Below are 23,785 nucleotides of genomic sequence, written 5' to 3' on the forward strand. Positions count from 1 at the left end.
AGATACATTTTGGAAAAATTAAAGCTAGTCCTTTCTTAAACAATTTGCCATTTTCTCTAATAGCGAAGGCTGCAGCAAAGGTTTAACAATTCGGTCACAATTCAGTCTTACAATTATGTATTAAAGTCAGGTTTAACAGAATGATTCATGTGATATATATTTTAGATGTATCAATTTCACAAAAGAAATTCAATTAAAACTTAGAGAATCTAATCCTAGTTTGATAAGCACTATTTCTAAATGACTGGGAAGCTTTTTGGAAAAAAAAAAGAAAAAAAAAATCCACACATTTTAATCCTAGCTCCAATGACATTTTTTCCATCTCTCCTCCAAAAGAATATTTCTAGAGCACAAAATAGATTCATAATTGTTTAATTAGATACATTTCATATATCCTGAACATAATGGTTCCCATAGAAATAAATATTTTGTACACAAACTTTGTTTACTTTGCCACAGTCATAATATACCAACTCAGTCAAGTGCAAACATTACAACCCCTGGTGTGTGAGGAGCTCTGCTCCCACACTTCATTATCTGGATGACAGAGAACAAGATTAGACAAAATGGATAATCCACAAGGTACCAACAAAATGTACATTCGATTATGATTATAAACCCTTCTCCAGCTAAGGCTGTAATCAGAACTAAGCAAAACAGTCGGATCAGTTTCCTCTTTAACTCCGCCCTCCAGTGCTCCTTGGGGGCAGGACCTAACGTAATGATTGATTAGTGGAATCGCTAAAAGTCCTGGGGCCAGAATGAGGAAGAGCAGCAAAAGGTTTAGAAAATCCACAACGTGGCATCCCTTGTATGAAAAACTCCTTAGTTTCTCTTACCAAAATACATTTGGTAGTTTTTATGTCACATATAATTGATGTGTAATATTAAAAGGTATCTCAAATGAGGTTTATTTTTACGACTGCCTGGAATTTCAAGTAACCCATGAAAGATAATGACTTAATTAAACAACCCAATAAAATAACAGTAAAATCTGAGAGTAAATTTGCACCCTGGGTAGCAAAATAATTAGTTTCAGGTCGGCCTCTATGCATGCTGGTGTGTGCCATCGATCTGTTCTGCGTAGCCACATCCATAGGACCATCATCACTTACTGCTTTCCTTAATGACCAGCTCAAAAACATGAAGGAGCTTACAGTAAATCCCAGGGGAGGTATAAAGATATTATTAAGTCCACTTCTATCCTAGATTGCTTTAGGGGGAAAAAAAAGTGCCCCTGAAATAAAAAGGTTTATATAAAATTCTAAGAAATAAGTCATGTTTTATCAAGAATGACCTAATATCTATTCTATCCTTTTGCTGTTTAAACGAGTCTCAAAAGCCCCCAAATTATGCAGATGAAAATTCTGAACAGAGTAAGTGTCACTATTCTGTAACCATCAAATAAATAAAAAGTGAGAAAGAAATAGGGGATGGGGCCATTACATTGGTATGAATGTTTGATGGGGAGATTTGTGAATCAGGTATTATAGGAGCATTGCCTAAAACTTAATTGCTCACTTGAACTGGAATTCTAATGGGGATATCAGAATCTCAAAATAAATTATAAATCTGGGATATTATAAAGAATGTGGTGACTTTAATTAATTTGGCATTCTTCTCATTCTCATCTTGAAAGCCTAGTCAGAGTTTCAGGTTAGCTCTGACCAACATTCACCTACCTGATTTGTATGTTTAACTTATTAGGTAGTAAAGGTCCATTCTACTAGTTATTCTCTTTCTTTATTAAAACTCACTGTGAGGTACAGTAGTTGCTTCCCTCCTGGGTCCTCTTCCAGCTGCCTGATTGATACTATCGTTGGTCACCTGGTGCCTTACCTTCCTACTTGTGGTATCTTCCTATTTGTAGTACCTTTGTTTGCAGAATTCTTTCCTTACCTTTAGGCTAAAATATGGAGACTCTTCAGGGAAGTGCTAGTAAATACAGACAAGAAGCACTGTAAATAGTATCTAAAGTTTTACCAATCATGGGAGCACATACCTCTCTGAGGAAGTCAAAAAAATTCTAATTCAATTCTAATTAAAATTAAAGGCATATATCTCAGGATGCAGATAAAAGAACGTCAAGATGAATGAGCAGGAAAAGAATTGATAATAAGGGAAATTTTACTACTATGGGGGAAGGCACCCAAGACTTAAAATAGGAATTAAAGACATTGAGACACCGAGGGAGGGTGTTGCTTACATGCTCAGAGCTAGTGATGGACTAGGGAGTTTGCCTGACAATGAAATTTCATTCTAAACCAGTGCATGCTGTACATATAACGTATGGACTAAGATAAAAGGAGGAATGAGTTTCAGGATAACTAAAACTTGCTCCACCTAGTGGAGACTTCAGAGTTTTCCCTTATGCTCTCGGCAGTCTTGGTTTGATAGTGGAATAGCCATTATTAGGAATGCTTTGAGTGGGAGAAACAACACTAAAATCAACACCTCATAACAAAATGTAAGATGCTAGTAACCTTGTTATCAGAGATTAAAATAACACGTAAAATCTGATGGTAAGAGTCTAAGAATAAAAACGTAACAGAATAAAATATACATGATTTTATAATTCTCTAGGAAAATCTCTAAAGAGATTTTTAAAAAAATATATAGGCATTTAAATAGTTATCTATGTGCAGAAACTCAGGATACTAATGCAAGTTACTACAAAAGCCTCTATATAATAGTGGAGGAAAAAACAAATCCTGAAGTACTCAAAACACATTTCTGTCCCTCACCTCCCCCCATTTTTGTTGGGATGGATAAATTCCTTAGCTTAAGTTTTATATCTCTGCCAATAGCAAGGTAAATGTTTAATATGTGGTCATGTATCATACAGAAACACTTGATGAGAATATGAAATATGAATTTGCATAGAACTCATTTAAACATTGCAAATAAGCTTCTAGTGGTCTCACGTCTGTTCCCAGTGGAATTCCAACAGTGCCAATGGGTTGGGCACAAGACACATGTGGGTTACACTGTGTTTCACTCAAAATTAGTTATGTTTACAGTACTCCTAAGCCCACAGACAAATTCCATATGCTTTTTGTTATTTCCTTCCAAAGTTTTAACACCGATGCCGAGTGTTGCAAATCAAATACGGATATTGCCAAATAATAGGGCACGCTGGGAGGTTAGGTGGAAGAGGGATGGTTTATTAACTGTACGCAGGACAGGAAACTGACGAGCAACTGAATACAGAGATCTACTTAGCACACCTTTTCCTTCTTGCCCTTCAGACATATGATACAGTAACCAATATATCAAAGTAAAGCACATGTTGTTTACTTTTTTCAATCCATTTGAGTTAGTCTCATAATTCTTCTGATCCCAGAAAGTGAATCATGCCATGATTCAAAACATCTGTCCTTCACATAAACCTAGGAGCACACATTAAAAAATGATTTATTGTACATCTTTGCATTTCTTAAGGCATGAACAATGGCGTACAGATGGAACAGGTTCTGAGAAGCATCACGATGTCAAAAAAGCACTGTCTTTTTTGACAAGGCCAGCACAAGTACACCACATCAAACAGACACACTCGACATCTGAGCTGACTGCTGTGGCCCAGGAGCTCCTGCAATGAGGGGATGGCGCTTCCAGAAAAGGACCAAATGTGTGGTTCATATGTCATGTTGCTTTAAACTCTCTGGATCAGCTTTAAGCACCAGTTACAGTTCGTTTTTCTTTATAGACTCTTCAGACCTCGGATTTTATATTCTGCTCCTTTTATGCTTTTCGAGGAGGGCGTGGATGTTTTTTAAGGAATATGGTTGCAGCAAAACAGAAAGGATCTGAAAGTGGTTAGGGGCCTTGTCTAATGCACTTCTGAAAGTCTATTATAAAGATGAATAGAAAAGCAAATGGTCAGTTTTCAGTCGACCCAGAAACCACGCGGAGCTCTAAGAAACATAATTGTGCATAGTTAGTTATTCATTCAGAGCGTGTTATGTTGGCTAGCTCTATATTCCCAGTTTACCAAAGAACAGGGCTGTCTACTTTGCTAAACCCAGGGTCCTTTCGCAGCTCCCAGTAGGTGTCGTTAGAAACCCAGGCTTCTCTTTGATTGGCATCAATCACTTTTCTGTGAAAGTATAAAAATCAACATTAGACACAAATCTCATTCCGGTGACCTGATAATTGGACCCTCTCCCGTAGATAAGACGTGTACATATAAGCAGTACTTGGTAAGCCAGTGAGCATCCTATCTGCTGATTGATGATCTGACTATTTTGACTAGAAATAAACCCACTTTTGTTGTGAAATGTTTGAAATGGAAGTGGGTAGGGTCATGAGGAGAGGGGCTAAGAGCGGGAATAAATCACCTCAAGGCAGGACTAGAAAGTGAAGTGGGCCAAACAGGGACTTCCCTGGTGGTCCAGTGATTAAGACTCCATGTTTCCAATGCAGAGGGTGCAGGTTCAACCTCTGGTTGGGGAAACAAAGATCCTACATGCTGTGCAGCATGGCCAAAAAAAAAAAAAAAAAAAAGTGAAGTGGCCCAGACAAAGCATGTACAAACCTTGTAACTAGAACTTCAGACCCCAGACCCACAAGAATTTTCTCTGCTTCACTTGTGGGGAAAGTATGCAACCTCATTAACTGTAAGAGCCTCCTCAGGGTCCACGCGAGGGCACTTTCAACATCTAAAGGGCAAGACTGCATTTCTGCTCCAGCGCAGCCAGGAGATGGCAACTAGAAAGGGTATGAGGTTATTCTGAGCTGATCTGTCCTGGCTCTGAAGGGCAACAGATGGATCTGGAAACTACAGCTTAGTCTGTGTGATGTATCCTGCAAATAATCCTGTAATAATCACCCACGATCACACCACAGAAGGATCAAATCTGAACGGATATAAGCTCCATGTGATAGAAATAAAATTAAATACTAAGGAAGCCAGGATGACCTTGTGGGCAGTGGGGTCCCACCTTATCTCTGGGTGAGGGAGTGGGAACAAGTTTCTACCATTCGAAAGGGGATAGTTGGAGGACAAAGAACCTCTGGGCAAGACCCTCACTCTCTATTGCTGTCCATGAAAGGAAAAGAGATGTCGAGGAAAATTTATTTTTATGGTTACAAACTTTTTTTTTTTTTTTTCTGCAGTACGCGGGCCTCTCACTGTTGTGGCCTCTCCCGTTGCTGAGCACAGGCGCCAGACGCACAGGCTCACGGGCCTAGCTGCTCTGCGGCATGTGGGATCTTCCCGGACCAGGGCATAAACCCATGTCCCCTGCATCTGCAGGCGGACTCTCAACCACTGCGTCACCAGGGAAGCCCTACAAACTTTTCACAAGACCAAAATCCGATTCAGTATTTTCACTGGCAAAACCAGTGATGAAAATCAGTTTAATTTTCCACCTCGAAGTTTCCTGGACATAAAACTATCCCTCATTTTCTTTTTACCTAGAGTTTTTCATTGCTTGTGGCAACCATTTGCAAAACATGAAAACTGACTTACTTAAAAAATTTTGGTATATGTTCAAGGTTGTTTTCTTCCATGTATCGTCTTCGAGATCTCTGGAGTTCCTCTACTCTTTGCTTCTCTGCTGCTGCAGCTTCTAAATTTCCTTCTTCCAAAAATCTAAGGAGAAAGCAGTTTATCTTTTAATACGTTACCTTCTTCTCTGAGAACAAAATAATCTCATTTGCATAAACTTAAATTCTGGTTGCTGTGAACGTAACACAGTGAACAGTAATGCTCTGATTATGTCCCTTCGCCCCTTCCCCAGGCCACACTCTCTCTGTCTGCCACCAGCTAACATACTTTCTGTGTATGTGAACTGAATTATTGAATTCAGCAATAAAATGGGAGGAATGAAAAGTAAGTGCTTGGCTTTGAAGACTTTTCTGTGCTGTCTAGGGTTCCACAACTTGAGATTTTCAGGTTGACTAGAGTCTGGGGTTAGGACATCATGAAGTCCCTGGCTGTGCTCCTTTTCCATGTTATCACAAAGCACTTGTTAAAGGCCACAACATGGAGGATGGTACCTGAGTGTTCTTCAGCTACTTTTAGAACAGATTGAGAGGGAAGGAGTTTTCCTGTTTTATTGGAGAGAGTAAAACTGATGAAAAAGGATAAGGTAACAGTTGGGGGAAATTACAAAAGGCCACAGAAAGGAAATGAACAGTAAATGAAATTCAGAAAGGGAATACTGAAATAGAATTGAGAAGAAAAAAGCAGACCCAATGGTGATTTGCAAATATTTAAATTCTAAAATGAGAGCAAAGAACAGGTATACAGTATGATACACACTGTACAGGAAGCTTACTGATAAGTTTTAATGTCAAATAGTGAGACTGCATGTTCTAGAGAAAGAGGGGGGAATATGAGGGAACTAAATAGTAGAACATTCAATACTGGGAACATTTTGGTGGAAGACAGATAAAGCCAAAAAGACACTGGGAACAGAAAATGATCTTGGATACAATTTGTATGACATGTACAATTCTTGTAAGAAGTAAAACTAATTCTGTAGGAATGGACATGAGTACAGAACAATGTAAGAATAATTAAAAACAAAAGAATCAGAAGGTATTAATGGTACTGTATTTTGAGTATATCTCACACCCCAGGGGATCAAAAACATGTTGGGAAAACTCCACACTTTGACTCCAAGTATTTCTAGGTACCCCTGTATCTTATCCTCTTATTCTTCACTGAAATGGTTAAAGGGGATCAATTGTATGGTGATGGAGAGAAACGAAATTTTTGGTATACACAGGTATACAGGAGTAGAAATAATGTTGCATACATGAAAATTATATAATGTTACTATATATGTAATGTTACAATTATATAATATAACACCAATGTTACTTCAATAAAAAATTTTTAAGAAAAGATAGTCCATGTTATAGAGTAATAGAACTATAGAAATACACTGAGGTGAGGAGTGATTGTGTGAAGAGTTCAGTAATTTGCAGACCTTTGGTAAATTTGTGGGGGGGGCACTTTTTGTTAAAAAATGTCTGTGTTACCTTCTGCGGGGAACTTTTGTTGAGCTAATCTTCTATTATGATCATCCTCTGAATGCTCTTTACCTAGGCAGAAGACTCAGCTATTACTGAGTGAATAAGGGAATGAATGATTCAATGAATAAATAAATGATGGTGGCAATAGTCTTGATGACTTCTGTAAGCACCATGCCATGACCTAGTGTTCATTTTAAATACCACTGCCCTGCTCACCTCTGATCTGGCCGGAATCGGGCATCTGTTGGTGGAAGGAGATCTTTTAGTACAGGATCTAACTCATTAAGCTCAATAGCGAACCTTGTGAAGCCATAGTAGAGCTCATAGTTGGTCGGCATGGAACCTGGAATGAGGCCAAGGAACCACTGTGAGAGGCAAAGAGTATTACAGAACATGCAGAAGTTGACTTAACTCGGGTGCTTAATTAATACTCACATTAACATCAAATTTATAGTCATAAACATTAGATTGCAATTTTTTTAAAGGATTAATGATTATTTGCACACTTAATTTAAGACACTGGGTAGGTAATCAGTAGCTTCACCCTCCTCTCAAATAACTTGAAGATCACCACTTTCCAATGTAAATGCTATTCTTATTCCCCGACGAGTTAGATATTACTGTTAATTTTGCAGTCATTGTTTGTTTAGATATACCCACATATACACAGTATGGTTGCTCACTGTTCCTTCTTGTATCTCTGACCTTTTATGTGGGATGATAAAGGTGCATCTTTTGGAAATTCATTTAGTGAGGATCTGTTTGTGGTAAATATTGTTTTGTTTCTCTTTAAATGTTGATATTTAATCATCGTTTTGAAAGAGGCCTCATTTCTTGAAATATCAAGTGCTCTTATTTTCAGAGTGTGGTAAGTCTTACTCTGCCTGGGTTCCTTTTGTGTTTTGTGATTTTTGACTGTGAGCTCTTGTCCCTTGGATCTTCATCTGTGGGAATTCTTAAGGCCTGGGATCAAGTTGTTTTTTTTTTTTTTTGGCCGTGCTGCGTGCCATGCAGGATCTTCGTTCCCCAACCAGGGATCGAACCTGCTCCCCCTGCACTGAAAGTGTGGAGTCTCAACCACTGGACCTCCAGGGAAGTCCCTACAAATTTTTTAAGTGAACTAAATTGGCTTTATTTTGCTAAATGGGAAACTTTATGTTGATTATCAGAACTGATAGATTCATATATTTAATAAAATCCAGCTTTTAAAATAAAACTTTGTACATACAGTAGTCTTCACTGGTTAATTTTTCTCTCAAATACCCAACTGGGTAACTAAATGCTTGGGTGACTAACTATAAGCATTAAGATTTCACCAAAAAACACTTACAATTGACTTCCATTTAGAAAAGAAAAAGATTCAGATCTAAATGAACGTTTACTGGCACTTTCAAACTAAATTTGACAGCAGGATCTTTGTAGGCTCTGCTCATTAATGTGCTCCAAGCTCCTAGCACAAAGCCTGATGCTCAGTCAGTACTCAATACATAACTGCCAAATGAATGAACTAAACACTCCACTAGCAGGGAATTTAAATACTTATTGAGGAAACCAACAACTAATTTTAAAGTTAGGGATTAACTGACAAAATTCCAATGAAAATAAATGTCATGTGGAGCCTTGTTCCATTTGTACTTGATAGTCAATTATATGCTAGTGTATTACCAGAACTCTCTTGATGTCTTTTATTAAATGTCAGCATCTTGCAGCTCTTTGATGCTCAAGTAAAAAGATCACTTATTCTGGTTAAATTATTGAATTTGTGGATTATGGATGTTTGCAGGCTTTCCTTTGTTTTACTAAAACAGAGAATAAATAACGCGAGTAGGGATTTGAGTTTGTATATTTCAATTATTCAAATGGTTTAATAAGTATACCTAGTTTTTGAAATGCGGTTATTACATTTAGAGAGATTTTACATGAAGCCCAATCTCTGACCACACGTCAGATTTGGTCTCAATTCTACAACTCCTTACTATCAAATATTGGAATTTATTTAACTTGTGGATTGAGTATAAATGTAAATATTATTGTCTTAAGCATCTATGTTTTTAATCTATTAAAAGAAAACATAAGGGGCTTCCCTGGTGGCACAGTGGTTGAGAGTCCGCCTGCCGATGCAGGGGACACGGGTTCGTGCCCCGGTCCGGGAGGATCCCACATGCCGCGGAGCGGCTGGGCCCGTGAGCCATGGCCGCTAAGCCTGCGCGTCCGGAGCCTGTCCTCCGCAACGGGAGAGGCCACAACAGTGAGAGGCCCGCATACCGCAAAAAAAAAAAAAGAAAGAAAACATAAGGTGTACCGCATGGGATGATCTGACCTTCCCTGCCTTCTGCCACTCATGGCACCCCCCTGAGGCAGGACACTCATGCCGGTCTCACCTGGTCTCCAGATGCACTTGGCGGAAGGGGCCACACCGCAGTACAGCCCTTCATGCCACTTCCCAAACAGCCGGTGCACCACCTTCCCTTCCTGATCCATCACAACCCCCTGGACTTCATTCACATTAGAATTCCAATAATTCACCTGGAGAAACCAAACTCCAGTTAAAACACTCAATCTCTTTAATAACACCAATCCCTGTAACTTCCACATGGAAAATTTTCTTAACCTTGAAGTTTCTCACACAAACCATTTCCAGGCATCTATCTCAAAATGTTTTGCATGGAAGGGTGGCTATCTAAGTGTTAGCTGACTTAACTTTTAAGAAAGGGATGACCCCACTCCATGTTAGAGCATGAGACCACAGCCCAGAGAAGGCTCAGTTTTTATCTTAACTGAATATTAATTTACAGGTTAAGCAACTTCTTCTTCCCATTGTCCTGTCTTGAACTACCCTTGGCTCATGGATTTTAATGATTTTCAATTGGCAACACTGGAGAAATAGTTTGTAAAATCATTTTCATAGTAGCTGTAAATGACTAAATTTAATCAGGAACACCTTGTTCTAGCTCTCTTCCAGCCATGCTCCTCCCCAAGGGGTCAGAAGTCGGCAGGAATTTACCCATCTGGATCCCTTGGCCCCTATTCTAGATCAGGCCCCAAGTACACAAGACCCTAGAATTCCTTGTCCAAATGGCTCTAAGCGGGACTTCCCTGGTGGCGCAGTGGTTAAGAATCCACCTGCCAATGCAGGGGACATGGGTTTGAGCCCTGGTCCGGGAAGATCCCACATGCCACGGAGCAACTAAGTCTATGTGCCATAACTACTGAGCCAGCGTTCTAGAGCCTGTGAGCCACAACTACTGAGCCCACGTGCCACAACTACTGAAGCCCACGCGCCTAGAGCCTGTGCTCCGCAACAAGAGAAGCCACCGCAATGAGAAGTCCATGCACCGCAACAAAGAGTAGCCCCCTCTTGCCACAACTAGAGGAAGCCCGCATGCAGCAACGAAGACCCAACACAGCCAGAAACAAAAAACCCACAAATGGTTCTAAGCTTATTCCACAGCCTGCACAGGCCTTTCCTTGGATTTATTGTTAGGCCTGAGGGGTGGCCAAGGGTGGCTGTTTGTGGGGGTGTGGACTGGACTGCCTACACGCGTGTTTGCGGCCCCTTGCAGCGCAGGGCAGAGCTGGGGGTGGGAAGCAAGTGGGGAAGGCCGTGGGCCAGACTGATTCTCCTGCGCTGCCAGGTTTCCAGCTCGGTGTTCCCAAGTGTCCAACCTGCACTTGCAGGTTTTGTCAAAAAAGGTACTTTTGTCAGCGTGAAAGGATAGAACATATTTTATTTGACAGCTTGTGGGCTTGATTTACATACTTTAAATATTTACACATACGGTATGGGGACTGCCATTTGTACTCTTGCCCTGAGCTCTGCAAATATTAGGGGCAGGCCTAAATCGAAGTTTCTCCTAGCCTAAAAAACTAAGTGCGCACAGTTACTGTCACGCACGACCCAGTCAGCGCAAATGGTGATCCTGGCTCCTCAGTTCTGAACCACTTAATCAGTCTATTAAGAAAAAAAGGAAAAAAGAAAAATATCTAACATCTTCTCTTGTTAATAAAGGTACTGCTTTTTGTTGAACTTATTTAAGATAATATATAATAATGGCAGAGTTGGATAAGCTTATAGGGACTGGAAGCTATCATCTCTATGCGTCTTCAGAAAATGACAAGTGCGATATATTTAGTTCCCTAAAATAAGATCACTTGAATATGTTGTAATCAAGCAGGAATATAAATAGAATATAAACCAGGAGACTTGTTATAGGCAAGAAGTACTCTCTGGAATTTTACTTAATGAACTGGCTGCTTAAAAAGAAAATTCTTTAACAAGAATTTTTTTTTTCTCTTTCAAGATGGTGCCTTTGTTGACCTCTACACCGTCAGACGTCCGCATGCCTGGAGCAACTCCATCAGCTGGTCCTGCTTTTTTATCTAAAATGTCCATAAGGATCAATGATACAGAACTAACTCACTTGCTGCAGCTTAAGGTAATTGTTTTATTTCTTCCCTAGGAAGCATTTTATGTATCTTTCCTTTGCTGTTGTAAGATTATTTACCTTGACAAATGTGAGTTTGCAAATGCAAACACTGCTTTTGGTATTTCTAATGGTTACTTCTCCGTAATGCTCTATCCATCTCCTCCCACTCAGGATGTTGTGTATGCACGTGGTGACCTTATTCCACACATAACAATCTCCATACCTAGTGAAGAATACAGCACTGATTAAAAACAGTGAAGGTAACAAATAAATATTACTGTTTCTACCAATGAGAATATTTTTTAGCCATAGCTTCCTTTCCCCTCATCTTTCTCTTATTTCTTTCTTGGAAGTTTCTATGTGGTCAAGGCCATTTATGACATGATTCATTCATTTAAGGAACATTTCAGTGCTTTCTATAGGCCAGGTGCTAAAGCTACCAAGTTGAATAGGGTCTGTTTCCTGCTCTCCCGGAGCCATAGTATGGTAGGGATAGATGGACGCTTATAAGAGCACAGAGGAGTGTCCTTAGATCTGCCTGGAACGTGGGGCGAGTGGCAAGGAAGATTTTCTAGAAGAGGCTGGGTCTGGTCTAAGCTTGGAGGGTGGAGAGGAAGGTACTACAGGCTGGGAAAGGCAGAGACAAAGCCACAGAGGCCAGAAGGGCACAATGCATCCGGGGACCTGTGTGTGGCACGCTTCAGGTGAGTGGGTGTGATGGGAGGTAAGGCTGGAAAGGTAGGACAGGGCAGAGCAGACAAGGCCCTTAATGACCCACCAGTGAGTCTGGACTTACCCTATAGGCAATGGGCCATCACAGTAGGGTCCCAGGGAGGAGACAGTACGGTGTACATTCAAGAAAGACTACTCTGAGGACATTGTTTCATGCTGTGAGTTAAGGCCAAATATGTGAATAATTCTTTGGGAAAAGACTGATGAGCATAGATGGCATGAATCTAATACAAATTCTGGAGAGTAAGGTTACTGAGTTTCTGCCAAGGAAGGCGATGACGGTTTCTACTCACCTTTAAATTTGCACATTACATATATGTTCAAATAAAACACTGTTTCAAAATGAAATGCTTCTGGGTTTCTAAAAAATTTATGAATTGGTATGATGTAGGCACTATGGAAAACTCTCTTCCTCATGAGTTTGTAAATATTGAAAGTTTATTTTGTGGCCCTGGGAATTCCTCCCTCTCCCCACCGTCCTCTATATTGAATCTACCAGCAAATTCTGTCATTCAAATAGACAATAACAAAACAGAACAAAAATCAACCAAATGAAGAAAGAAAGAAAAACAATCAAGCCTTTGGCCTCAATGAAAACTTCAATTAATTTTAAGATGTATAGGCTATATCCTCTAGAAAACAACCATAAAAGGATTCTATCACTTCCTTAATGAACTAAACATTAAAAATAGTGCCTGGATCTAAGATGAACTCAAAAGTGAAAGTATAGATTGTATAAAAAAGAAATGGCTAAAAAGAGCCATTTTAGTTTGCATTTTGTTTTCATATAAAATGCAAACTAATGTGGTGACTGGGACAGGTAGGCGCTGACTGATGAATGCAGGATGTGAAAAGATAAAAAGGAAGCTTCGACACATTTGCTAAAGTTCTCGTTAGCTTTTGTCGGGGCCCAGTCTCAAAACTTCGGTGAAGTTAACAGAAACATTGGCCATACAGGGAAATGGCCCCTTGGCACCTTCCAGAGTTTCAAATACCCATTTATGATTTAAAAAATCAGATAAGAGACCAAAAGGAAGATGAGCGCAACCTACTTTGGAAGCATGGCACTCAGGGTTCCCACAGGCAGGATTTCCATCGACTTCCCCCAGAACTTGTTTTTCCATCTGATATCTAAACAACATAAGGCAGAGGACAAGAAATATACACTCCATATCTAATCATTTACTCTAGAAAAATGAACTTTTGTATTACACTTTATATTTTACAAAGGAAACTTTTGTAATCCCAACTGATTCTATAGTGTTGCTTTAATAAGACAAGTGCCTGAGGATGGCCCAAGGTGAGATTAACTGTGAAAACCACCCCCCAAATATCTATGTATATTTTTCCATAATATATGCTCTATATGTGTTTTCAACAAATAAAACTGGTAAAGTCTTGGAATAACCTGTGTGTGTATGTGTGCATATTCACATACACACATACATAGACTCTACTCTGTGTTAACGTCTCCACAAATGTTGTTTTAAGTTTTAACTAAATGGTGGAAATATTTTATATATATATATGTATATATGTGTGTATGTATATGTGTGTGTGTGTGTGTGTGTGTGTGTGTGATGTATAGAAAAAGTAATTGCACATTGTGGTATGGCAGTACGACTGATTTATATACATATTTAAAGAGTTACATGACTTGGGAGAACAGTAAAAAAATAACGCCTCTAAACACAGATAGGTAAGATTTATGAGAAAGTGGGATTAACTTAATGAACATGTTCCTGTGCTGGCTGTTAAGATACCACCCAGGGCCCAGCACTTCATCTCACACGATGGCTTTATGTTTTACCTGTACTCAGGTGTATCTGTGTATTTGTAATAACTGCCCGGTCTCATTCTGATGAAACAAGGGAGCTTAGTGCTATCTCCACAAAATTTCTGACTCTTTGTTACGAAGAAGAAATGATTTACTTTCTTAATCTGAAATAAAGTACAGTCACAGTGCTGCTCTATCATTTCATATCCTTTTTAGGTTGAGGAAGTACATGTGAGAAGAGTCATACAGCAATCAGTGAAGCACCCTTTGGACCTCCCCTGAATGTGAGGGAACTATTCACACTTAATGGTAAATTTACATATATATTTTTTTCTTTCTAGAGGGGTTTTGAAACTTTTTATTCTAGGCGAGTTTGCAACATTCTAATCGAACAAGTAGAGACTTCACTCCAAACCCCCAAGCCTCAGTGAGTTAAAGACCAGAAATCACGGCAATGTATATATACCTAAATAGACTGTGACCATATACGACGTGTTCTAGAGCTTTCTTTGAGGATTAAGATCTCTTTGCACACCCTCAAGAAGCCAGCAGATACAACCTCCATGCTAAAGATGTAGACAATGAGTTGAATGAAGTAAAGAAATAGCCCTGAGCTGGCATAGTCAGCATAGAGCTCTGCTGTCCCATAGGGCTTTGCTTCCTAAATAAATAATCCCATCTCCTAGATGACATGGTTCCATCTTTAAATCAAGAAATCTAATTTCTCAAACTGAACTCCACACCAACTACCAATATTCTCTGAGTTCTAAAAGTAGAAATCTAAACTGAGTACTTTGGAAACTAGAAACTTTCTCATAGGCTCATCAATTGGATTTTGAAGTGATCATTGAAATACAAACCTTGCCAAAACACAAAATTCTTGGATTCACAGTGACAGGCAGAAATGGGTGGATGATGGCTAACCTGGGAATTAAAAACAAAAAATGACATCAGTGTTAAAACTTCCATAAATGATAATTTTTTACAACGTATATTGGCTACCCCCAAATAAAAACTACTCAACTCATCCATCTCTATTAGTGACTTATTCTCAAAATGTATAAGTAAATTACTGAATCTTTAACTTTTACAACTTCATGCTTAAACACATTTAGAGGTTGTAGTTATAGAGATAGGCTAAGTGAATTTTCTCTTAACTAGTATTATAACCCACCTCAATCAGACGTTTATCAAAAAGCTATTTTCATCATCAAACAGCACTCCTACAGTTTCTATACAGAAACTCACTGAGTCCAGTGGGACTTACCTGTTCTGAGAAAAAACGGAATCCTTTGTCCTCTCTAATGCATTCATAAGTCTCCCCAAGGACAGGGTTGAATGGCTTACTTCCTGCTCTGAAATAGGTGGAGCAATATCCTGAAACTGCAAATGCAGCAATAAGAACCTGTTAAAACATTTAAGAAAGGAAAATAATATAGGAGAGACTACTTCCAGGTCTGTTTGTCTCTTATTCCTCTAGATTTTATACATCCCCATCAGTGGGTGCTCATTTGATGGCATTTGCATTTTCTATGTTTTGCACAGACTCTTCATATACTCATAGGGAAAAAGAGATAATTGAAAATGAGGTTAAACTCTCTTCATGGGAACCAGCAGACAACTGAAGCCAAATATTCTTCATTTATCTGTCTGTCCAATTTCCTGAGTATCACAGAGTTCAAAGGTTCTGAAAGCCAGTGTATAGGTTATGCCATTTGCACAATCTTAGCAGGAGGGCTGTGGCTGGTGGTGCTTTTCAGAGGGCAGGTCAAGTTTTCCACAATCACATGGAGTAGAGAGGCCAGGGCAAAGAACAAACAGGAGGTTACTTTCTCAGACCTAAGTTCCTGAACAAACAGGCTCCCCTGGCATTCAGGAAAAGCTGATAAAACAAGGCTAGGCATGTCTTAAACCTGTGAGGAGGGTGATACCTTTTCATTCTAACTTTAGAACCACCCAGAACCAAGAATAAGTCACAAAGTGTGTATCTTTCAGTAGAGGTATCTGGATCTTTCTGGCCCTGCCCGGTTTATGCAATGGATTCCTCTTACCTATGCGGTGAGAGTATTAGGCAACAACCAAATATGCTATCAAAATGAATTCTGCCTTAGCCCAGGTCTAGGGTTGGCAAATCTCCAAAGGGCGCTGCTCTGTTATTTATTACCATGCGCTCATAGGGACTGTCCGTTTCCGAAGCCTTGTCCAGAAGCTCACTATACTCCATTTCCTCGCAGAGATGCTGCAGAGTGTTGAGTGGCTCGTTTAGCTCCACAGGCATGGAGACTTTAGACAGGTCTTTACCAATGTTGTTCCTCAAGATATTCCATAGGTTAATGTTACTGGTGTCGGGACAGGGAGCTGGCAGGCGTGCTCGACGTCCGTTTCGGAAGGCTCCTCCTGTAAGCTCCCCGTTCAAGACTGGAAGAGGGAGAAAGAGGAGAATCACAGTGAAAGAGATCTTGCTTTCTTTATTTCCCAGAACCTGGGAGGGTAGGAACCCTTTCAAATAATTCTGATTGTGATACATTTCTTAAGCCTTCATTATACTCTCTCAAGAGAGAAGAGAATTATTTCAATACAAGGTTGCTGATAAATGCACAAAACATCAACATACAGTTTTTTAAACAAAGTGTTAAATATACTAAGTATTACACAATAAAAGACAAGTCAAACTTCTAAAAATTAAATATATTTAATATGAAGGACACAAAATTTTGCTTTGCCCAAGAACTAAACTTTTTCTTTTTTTTCTGTATGTCTTTTATTATTATTGTTATGTAATTTTTGAATTTTATTTTATTTTTTTATACAGCAGGTTCTTATTAGTCATCCATTTTATACACATCAGTGTATACATGTCAATCCCAATCTCCCAATTCATCACACCCCCACCCCGACCCCCCGCCGCTTTACCCCCTTGGTGTCCATACGTTTGTTCTCTACATCTGTGTCTCAACTTCTGCCCTGCAAACCGGTTCATCTGTACCTTTTTTCTAGGTTCCACATATATGCATTAATATATGATATTTAAACTTTTTCTTTTAACCATCTACCTAACAAAATTTTCAACCATTTACCTCACCAGATTATACAAGTAAAAATTTATTGATCAGCTGCAAAAGGAAAAATTAGCGAGGGGGTCAAAATGATTGTTTATTGAATCATCAGCATTGTAACTTGGCATGTAGATAGAACCATCTGGAAGCTCAAAGGATGCATACTTTGCCGAGAAATGTTGTCTGCAACACTGGTGTTGTCTTCAGATATATTATCACTCACATCACTGATGTAAGACTCATCATCTGAAGCCTAAGGAAGGGAAGAACGTAGAAAGGATCAGAATTCTCATTCAGTCTTGAAAGTTCAGAAAAATCAAACAGTGAAAAACAACAGGATATTGCCTAAATGAGAAGCAGAGGTCACAGTGGGAACTGTATGTGGCATATGTGCAATGAACACCTGAGGGTCCCCCGTGAGCCAGAATGTAGGATTGCCAGAAAGCAGCCCTGTCTTTAAGTAGCTTTCTGTCTTAGTTGGGCTGAGACGCTGGGGGAGGCCAGTGCATAACCAGAAATGTTTCAATTCAACACAGTAAGAATGTGCAAAAAAAGGAGGCCCTATGGATCCCCCTAGAGGAGTCAGGACAGGCTGCCTGGAGGAAGTAGTATTTGAACTGGGTGTTGGAGGATGCAGGAGTTGCCCAGTTGTTAGAAGGCGGAGAAGCACAAGAAGAAGGGATAGTGTGCAACAGCAAGGACCATGAGAGAAACATTTATTCTAGGAGTGCTAAGAAGTCGAGTGGCTGTAACAGAGGACAGGGCGAACGAGATGAGGTCCGACTGTGAAGGGCTTTTCATGTCAACATAAAGGGTTCACAATATAATCATATGAGTTATTAAATGCAAGGAAATGACAGAGTCATATTTAATTCTCAGGAAGACACTCAGCAGCTTTCCCTAGGGAGGCCAGACAATAGGATCCTACATAGATCTGGGTAAGAAATACTGACTAGTAACACTAAGATGGCCACAGTAAGGATCAAGTAGTAAAACTGCATTTGGGAACCACATCTGAAGTATACGGACAAAATTTGGCAGATTATCTGGGGGCAGGGGAGAAGGATTTAGGGACAGGGAGAAATCGAGAATTAAGCCATTCTCTACGTGAGAGAAACATGGAACTAAAATGAAACCAAAATTCACATAAGAATAAAATTAAGGGGCAGGGACTTCCTTGGTGGTCCAGTGGTTAAGACTCCGTGCTCCCAGTGCAGGCGGCCTGGGTCTGATCCCTGGTCAGGGAACTAAGATCCCACATACTGTAACTAAGCATGCGCACTGCAACTACTAAGCCCATGTGCTCTAGAGCCTGCGTGCTGCAACTAGAGAAGCCCGCACACCACAACGAAGGCCCAGCACAGACAAAAAAAAATAAAATAAAATAAAAATAAAATTAAGGGGCAACATATGTACTAAGGGGATTTAGAGACAGAGCAGATAAGAAAACAGAGAAGTACTGTAGAGCCATTCAGAGGAATGGGAAAACCAATGTTTCTACTATAGGAAAGAAAGCTGTTGATACTTATTTACTATCTTCAAAATGGAAATATGCTGTTATTTTTTCTTCACATAAAAACAAAACATTCTTATCGTAAAAAGTTAGAAATTACATGAAGCTAAACAGATGATATGAAAATCATCCATTCTATGACCTAAAAGAAATCACTTTCAACATTTCATAGGTACTACCCCCAATTTCAAAACGCCTATGTAAACACACTGATACGTTTATCTTTAGATACTGAAAAAGGGGATTGTTTTACATACTATTTTATAGTGTTCTGAATATACTTCCATTCTTATAAATATAGCTCTTCATCCTTACTTGGAATGGCAACGTATTTCATTACAGTTATATAACACAAGGAATTTAACCAGCATTCACGTGGCTTCCAATTTTTTATTACTTACAGACAATACTTGGATGAACATCCTTGTAAACATATTTCTGTGAATCTGTCTGGCAATTTCATTAAGATTTATTCCCAGAAGCGAAACTGCTGGGTCAAATGAGTCTCTTTTAGGCTTTAGCTGTATGTTGCCAAATTGCTCTCCTGGAAGATTGTACTGTATTACTTTGTTCTCATCATCAGTATATGAGAGCATCCATCTCTCACACCCACTTAAACACTATACATTATCAATCTATATTAGTATGTATCTACCTAACACACATAAAAGATCTCTAGTTTGAATTTCATCTTTAGTGAAACTGCTGTCTTATCTTTCACACATTTTTCAGCTTGTCATATAAACTGCATTTTTTTCTAGTTTGCAATTTATTTTTTAATTTGTTTATGCCACTCTTTTTGGCCATGTAAAAGTTTTAAATTTGTATGTAATAAAAACCATCAGCCTTTGCGTTTAAGGTTTCTGGATTTATTGCTGATGTTTTTAATAGAGTTGGGGAGAATTCATATATTTAGGGAGATAGAGTTATATTCAGAATGATTTCGTGTAAATGAATAATGATAGTTTTGCTTTTGCACCCTGAGCAATGCTATGAAGATAGCAAATTGAGAATAAAGTCTTTTTCTCATTTGTATTTTCCCACTGCAGCTGGCTTCCAGTTCTCATTGACTGCAACTAAATGGAAGGCTAAACCTTTAGGCCCATGAAAGCCACATTCTAAACCTTGATAGAAATAAAAAGTAAATCAAACTCTTCCATGTGATTTCTCTGAAAAAAGCTAATCACATCCAATTATGTTAAGAGAAGACAAAGGCCTGCCTGAACCTAATTCATGTTGCGTGCATGTTTATTACATGAACATTTAGAAGCTATAAACAGTCTAGTCCTCTTCAATTTCTAATTTTACCCAAACTAATATATGATAGAAATAGTCCAATATCCATGCCCATGTAGAAAGTTCCGTGTAGAATATAAAAGAACTCTACAATGACAGTGGGCCCTGAATAAGATCTATATTATCGTATGTGTGAGCAGTAGCTAAGGATGGGCAGTCTGGCTATGGTCCACTCATGTTGTCCTGTATATAAAGTTAAGGCTCTGCCATATTATAATGAAACAATTAATATATATTAGTTTTCTCTCCCATGCTCAAGAAGTCTTGGAGCCAAATATTTCTCTTTAAGAGGTTTGGGATTCAAAAGAGTTCAGGAAATATTTTTTTCTAACTGCGACCAGGCATGCAGCATTGCAGAAACAAGTTTAAAAGGCAAGGAAGTAGATCATTCTGGAAGTGAGAAGAACATTTTTTTTTAAAGAGGTTGTGCATTCATTAAGTGAAGCACATAAAGATTTTTCTCTCAGTTATGGAAAATGTTAACGTAAGACAGCTAAGGCCCAGATGTTTCTCCGATTAATCATATGTAATGAGCTATAAGCATTCTTTCCTTCATTCAGTTAGCAAATATTTACTGAGTTCCTGGTTCACCAGAATGTTCTAGTGCTGGGGACAGAGTGGTGAAATCTCTGCCCTCACTCTAGTGGGGGGAGACACACAATAGACATGCGAAATATATATTTTGTTGGATAGTGATAAGCATTATGGAAAAAAAAATCAGAAGGGAAGAGGCACGTGCAAGGTCAGGGGTGAGGAGGAAATGGTAGCTCTACACTGTAGGTAGGGCATCCAGGGTAGGCTTCTCAGAAGGTGACTTTTGAGTAGGCTGAAGTGAGTGAGCGATTTGACCGCGTGGCGCTGGAAGTGTTCAGCCAGGGTGGGCGGCAATGCAGGGGCCCAAGAGCCTTTGGCAGCTGTCATGCAGGATATGCAGTTGAGCCCACCCTGCAGCGGCGACTAGGATTCTCACATGTACAGTAAACCAACCAGGTGGGCTTGCCAAGTCTGTTGTCCAGAGACTCAAGGAGCCTTCTGGGGGCATCTCATCACAAGGGAACTTGGTAACTCGGGCAGATGAGGTTGCCTCAGGAACAAAGTCTTAGCCAAAAGGGAAGAACAACCTTGAGAACATGGAGGTGCCTGTCACTTGGGTTTATCTCCTGGTCCAGCTTCTTCAAATACTTAAGACTGAGTGTTGTGATAAAGGGGAAAGATTTAAGTAAAACACAGACATTTTATGAAAACCTGTAAGATCCAGTCACAAAGAACAGATGTATAGCTTAGTTCTTTCCAGTGCGGGTTGTAGGAGAGAGTCACTTTCCTTATTTCAGCAACGGACAAGGAGTGTCTGGAGCAAATTGACAACTGCAGGAAGCACTCCATTGGCCTCTGGAGGGCACCAGAAGAAGAGAGGTTGCAAGAAGCTGCAGCTGAGAGCAGAGACCAGATTATGAGTCTTTGTACGATAGCTAAGGAGTTTGTATTGGACACTGGGGAATAGGGACATCATCAGATTTGCATTTTGGAAAGATTAGCCAGGGTGCCCAGTGGAAAATGGATTCGAGGAGGCAATAAAGGAGGCAGGAAAACTAGTTATGGAGACTGACAGGGTAATTTAGGTGGGGAGCTGATGGAGGATTGAATTGCAGTAGCAGCAGTGAAGCTTTAGGAAAATGTATGTATCTGAGAGTATTTAGGTGACAGAAATTACAGAACCCGATGAGTAAATCAACATGGGTTATGGGTGGTAGTGAAGGGAAATACTGAGGCAACTCAGGTATTTGATGTGAACAACTGGGGAGAAAAGCACTTAGAAAAGCAATATGAGAAGTATGGGTAAGTTTGAGTTTTTCCCCTTGGGGGGTGTGTGCGTGCATGTGTGTACGGGGGCTGCGGATTAATTCACTTGGACATGCTGAATTAGACAGTCTGTGGAGCACCCAGGTGGCAATGTCTCACAGGCAGGTGGCTGGATGGGTCCTGAGCTGACTCTTGCTCTCTCTTTAGACCTGCTTTCTCCCTGAGCTGTAGACCTGAATATCCAACAGGTTGCCAGATAACTCCACTGGGAGGTCTGATAAACTCACAATGCCTTAAAGTGAGTATATCAACTCCACACGCCTCTGTCATCTACTACCTTGTCCCTTTATCGGCCACTTGGTCCACTCTTTCACGGGGGTAGCACCACCATCTTGCTTGGACTCATGCATGTAACCTGCTTCACATCCTCTTCATTTCTGCATTGCCAGTGGCTGGTGCAAGTGGCAACTGGGTGCCCAGTTGAATGTGACCCCAAGAACTAGAAATAGGGAAATTAGGTTGCTCTCATAGGGCTATGCTATAAACTTATCAGATGATGGGTCAAAGCCCAGATAATGTATAGTTAAGTTTGTCTGCCTGAATAAGGACAAAGAACTGGGTCAGCAACGGAAGCCCAGAAAAGGGAGAGTCAGAGAAAAAAATGCTGGTAGCATGTAGAACTAGCATTAAACTAGTTCTCTGTCTTGTGAATGGGAGTTTCTGTGAATCTTTTAATGTATGACTTGGAATCTGAGAGGCAAGCGCCTAGCTTGAGGTGGTAACAAATTCAGTACCTGATACAAGAATTCTGTTTTAGCTTTTCTCCATTAGAAAAGTGATGTGTTCACTCTTTCTTTCTATTTTCCACTTATTTTTGTTTCTAAAATCACTCATACTTCCAAACAGCCAAAAATAACTACTACTAATTGTCAGGATTTTTCCTTTCAATCTATTTTCCATGCATATGGAAATAACACTTAGCAACTATTTCATCTCCTTTTTGTAAAAATGCAGTACAGATTTGTAATCTCAAATGACAAAATTCTTAAACAACTGTGTGGGAAAGAGTTTTGGCTGCTTCTCCCATGCCAAAAAAGAAAAAAAAAAAATTCTAAGTGTACTTGACTGAATTTCAGTACAAGAATTTCTGCAACCTGACCAAGGAAGAGATTTCTTGTTTCCAAACCTTGTCAAGATTCACGGGCATGACAAGCAATCCAATAACGCTTTTATGGTAGCCAGTGGTAACCTCCAAAAATGATAATTAGCCAACTAGATATATGCTAGACATTATCCTTCTAAGTTCAAATTCTTGTCTCTGGTAAAGATGTGTATGGATGTGTGTGTGTGTATGTACAAACATGAATGGTAATTTTCTTATTTTCTCATGCTTAATGTATTTATTAGCTAGTCTCCTTCTATAAAGGAGTCTGTTATCAACTATTTGTTTACCCTGAAATATGAACTGTACAGGTAAGTCAGAATAAATCTTGATTCTTTCTTTTCATTCATCAAATTTGTGACTATTGAGTTGGTGCCCAGTGTTAAGGGCTCAGTAAATGGAAACCATATAGTTTACATGTTTTTGGCTTTGCTACTATTTGGACATCTTACTATAATATTTAAAAAGAAAAAAATTCCACAGTCTTACTTTCTTTAACCGAAACTCATGGCCAGAAGCAGTTAGGGTTGATGCATCAAGGAACCTTACCTCATTCTCTGATGAGCTTGCAGAGAGGAGCACTTCTTGGGCATCGAAGAACTCAGAGACAGACTCCGACATGGAGAGGCGGCTCTCATTGGCTACTTGTTGTGACAGGGGGAGACTGACATGGATTTGCTCACCAGCCTACAGAAGAGAAAAGCATATGGTGTAATCATTTTCTTCCCTGTAAGAATGGCTATTTGTTCAAATGAGACCATGATGTACTAGCCAGAGTTCTAGAAAAATTCATACTATATGTTAAAAAAGTGGTGACCACAGCTAATTTTCACTTGCAACTGAGTAATGACCACTGCATAAATTTCCTTCCAATATGCCTGAAGAATCCAAAAGGTGCAGCTGAAAGGTGAGTTGATTTTAAATCTATGCTCAATTAATATTAAGTGGAATGTAACAGGTTGAGCCCCTATCAATACCCTGAATTGACTGTGGAGACAAGTTCCTTGTCACATGCTTAAGCTTGTCATTAACTAGCCA

General features: G+C 39.5%; 1 protein-coding gene across 8 annotated transcripts in view; it reads right to left on the bottom strand.

Moving 5' to 3' along the window:
* Positions 1–356: 356 nt before the first annotated feature.
* Positions 357–23,785, bottom strand: part of OSBPL6 (oxysterol binding protein like 6) — a 213,135-nt gene continuing 189,706 nt past the window's right edge. For 7 of the 8 annotated variants that reach the window (XM_032638030.1, XM_032638029.1, XM_032638028.1 and 4 more), the window contains 11 exons: positions 23,297–23,434; positions 17,142–17,229; positions 16,085–16,338; positions 15,188–15,325; positions 14,781–14,844; positions 13,196–13,274; positions 11,490–11,634; positions 9,366–9,510; positions 7,201–7,327; positions 5,471–5,593; positions 357–4,096 (listed from right to left, as the gene is read on the bottom strand). In XM_032638030.1, coding sequence (XP_032493921.1) covers positions 3,988–4,096; positions 5,471–5,593; positions 7,201–7,327; positions 9,366–9,510; positions 11,490–11,634; positions 13,196–13,274; positions 14,781–14,844; positions 15,188–15,325; positions 16,085–16,338; positions 17,142–17,229; positions 23,297–23,434 — 1,410 coding nt within the window. In that variant the 3' untranslated portion in view covers positions 357–3,987. Of the gene's footprint in view, positions 4,097–5,466; positions 5,594–7,200; positions 7,328–9,365; positions 9,511–11,489; positions 11,635–13,195; positions 13,275–14,780; positions 14,845–15,187; positions 15,326–16,084; positions 16,339–17,141; positions 17,230–23,296; positions 23,435–23,785 lie in introns of all 8 variants that reach the window. The other variant, XM_032638032.1, reaches the window with a different exon arrangement.

Source organism: Phocoena sinus, chromosome 7 (genome assembly GCF_008692025.1).
Source record: "Phocoena sinus isolate mPhoSin1 chromosome 7, mPhoSin1.pri, whole genome shotgun sequence".
Lineage (NCBI taxonomy): Eukaryota > Metazoa > Chordata > Mammalia > Artiodactyla > Phocoenidae > Phocoena > Phocoena sinus.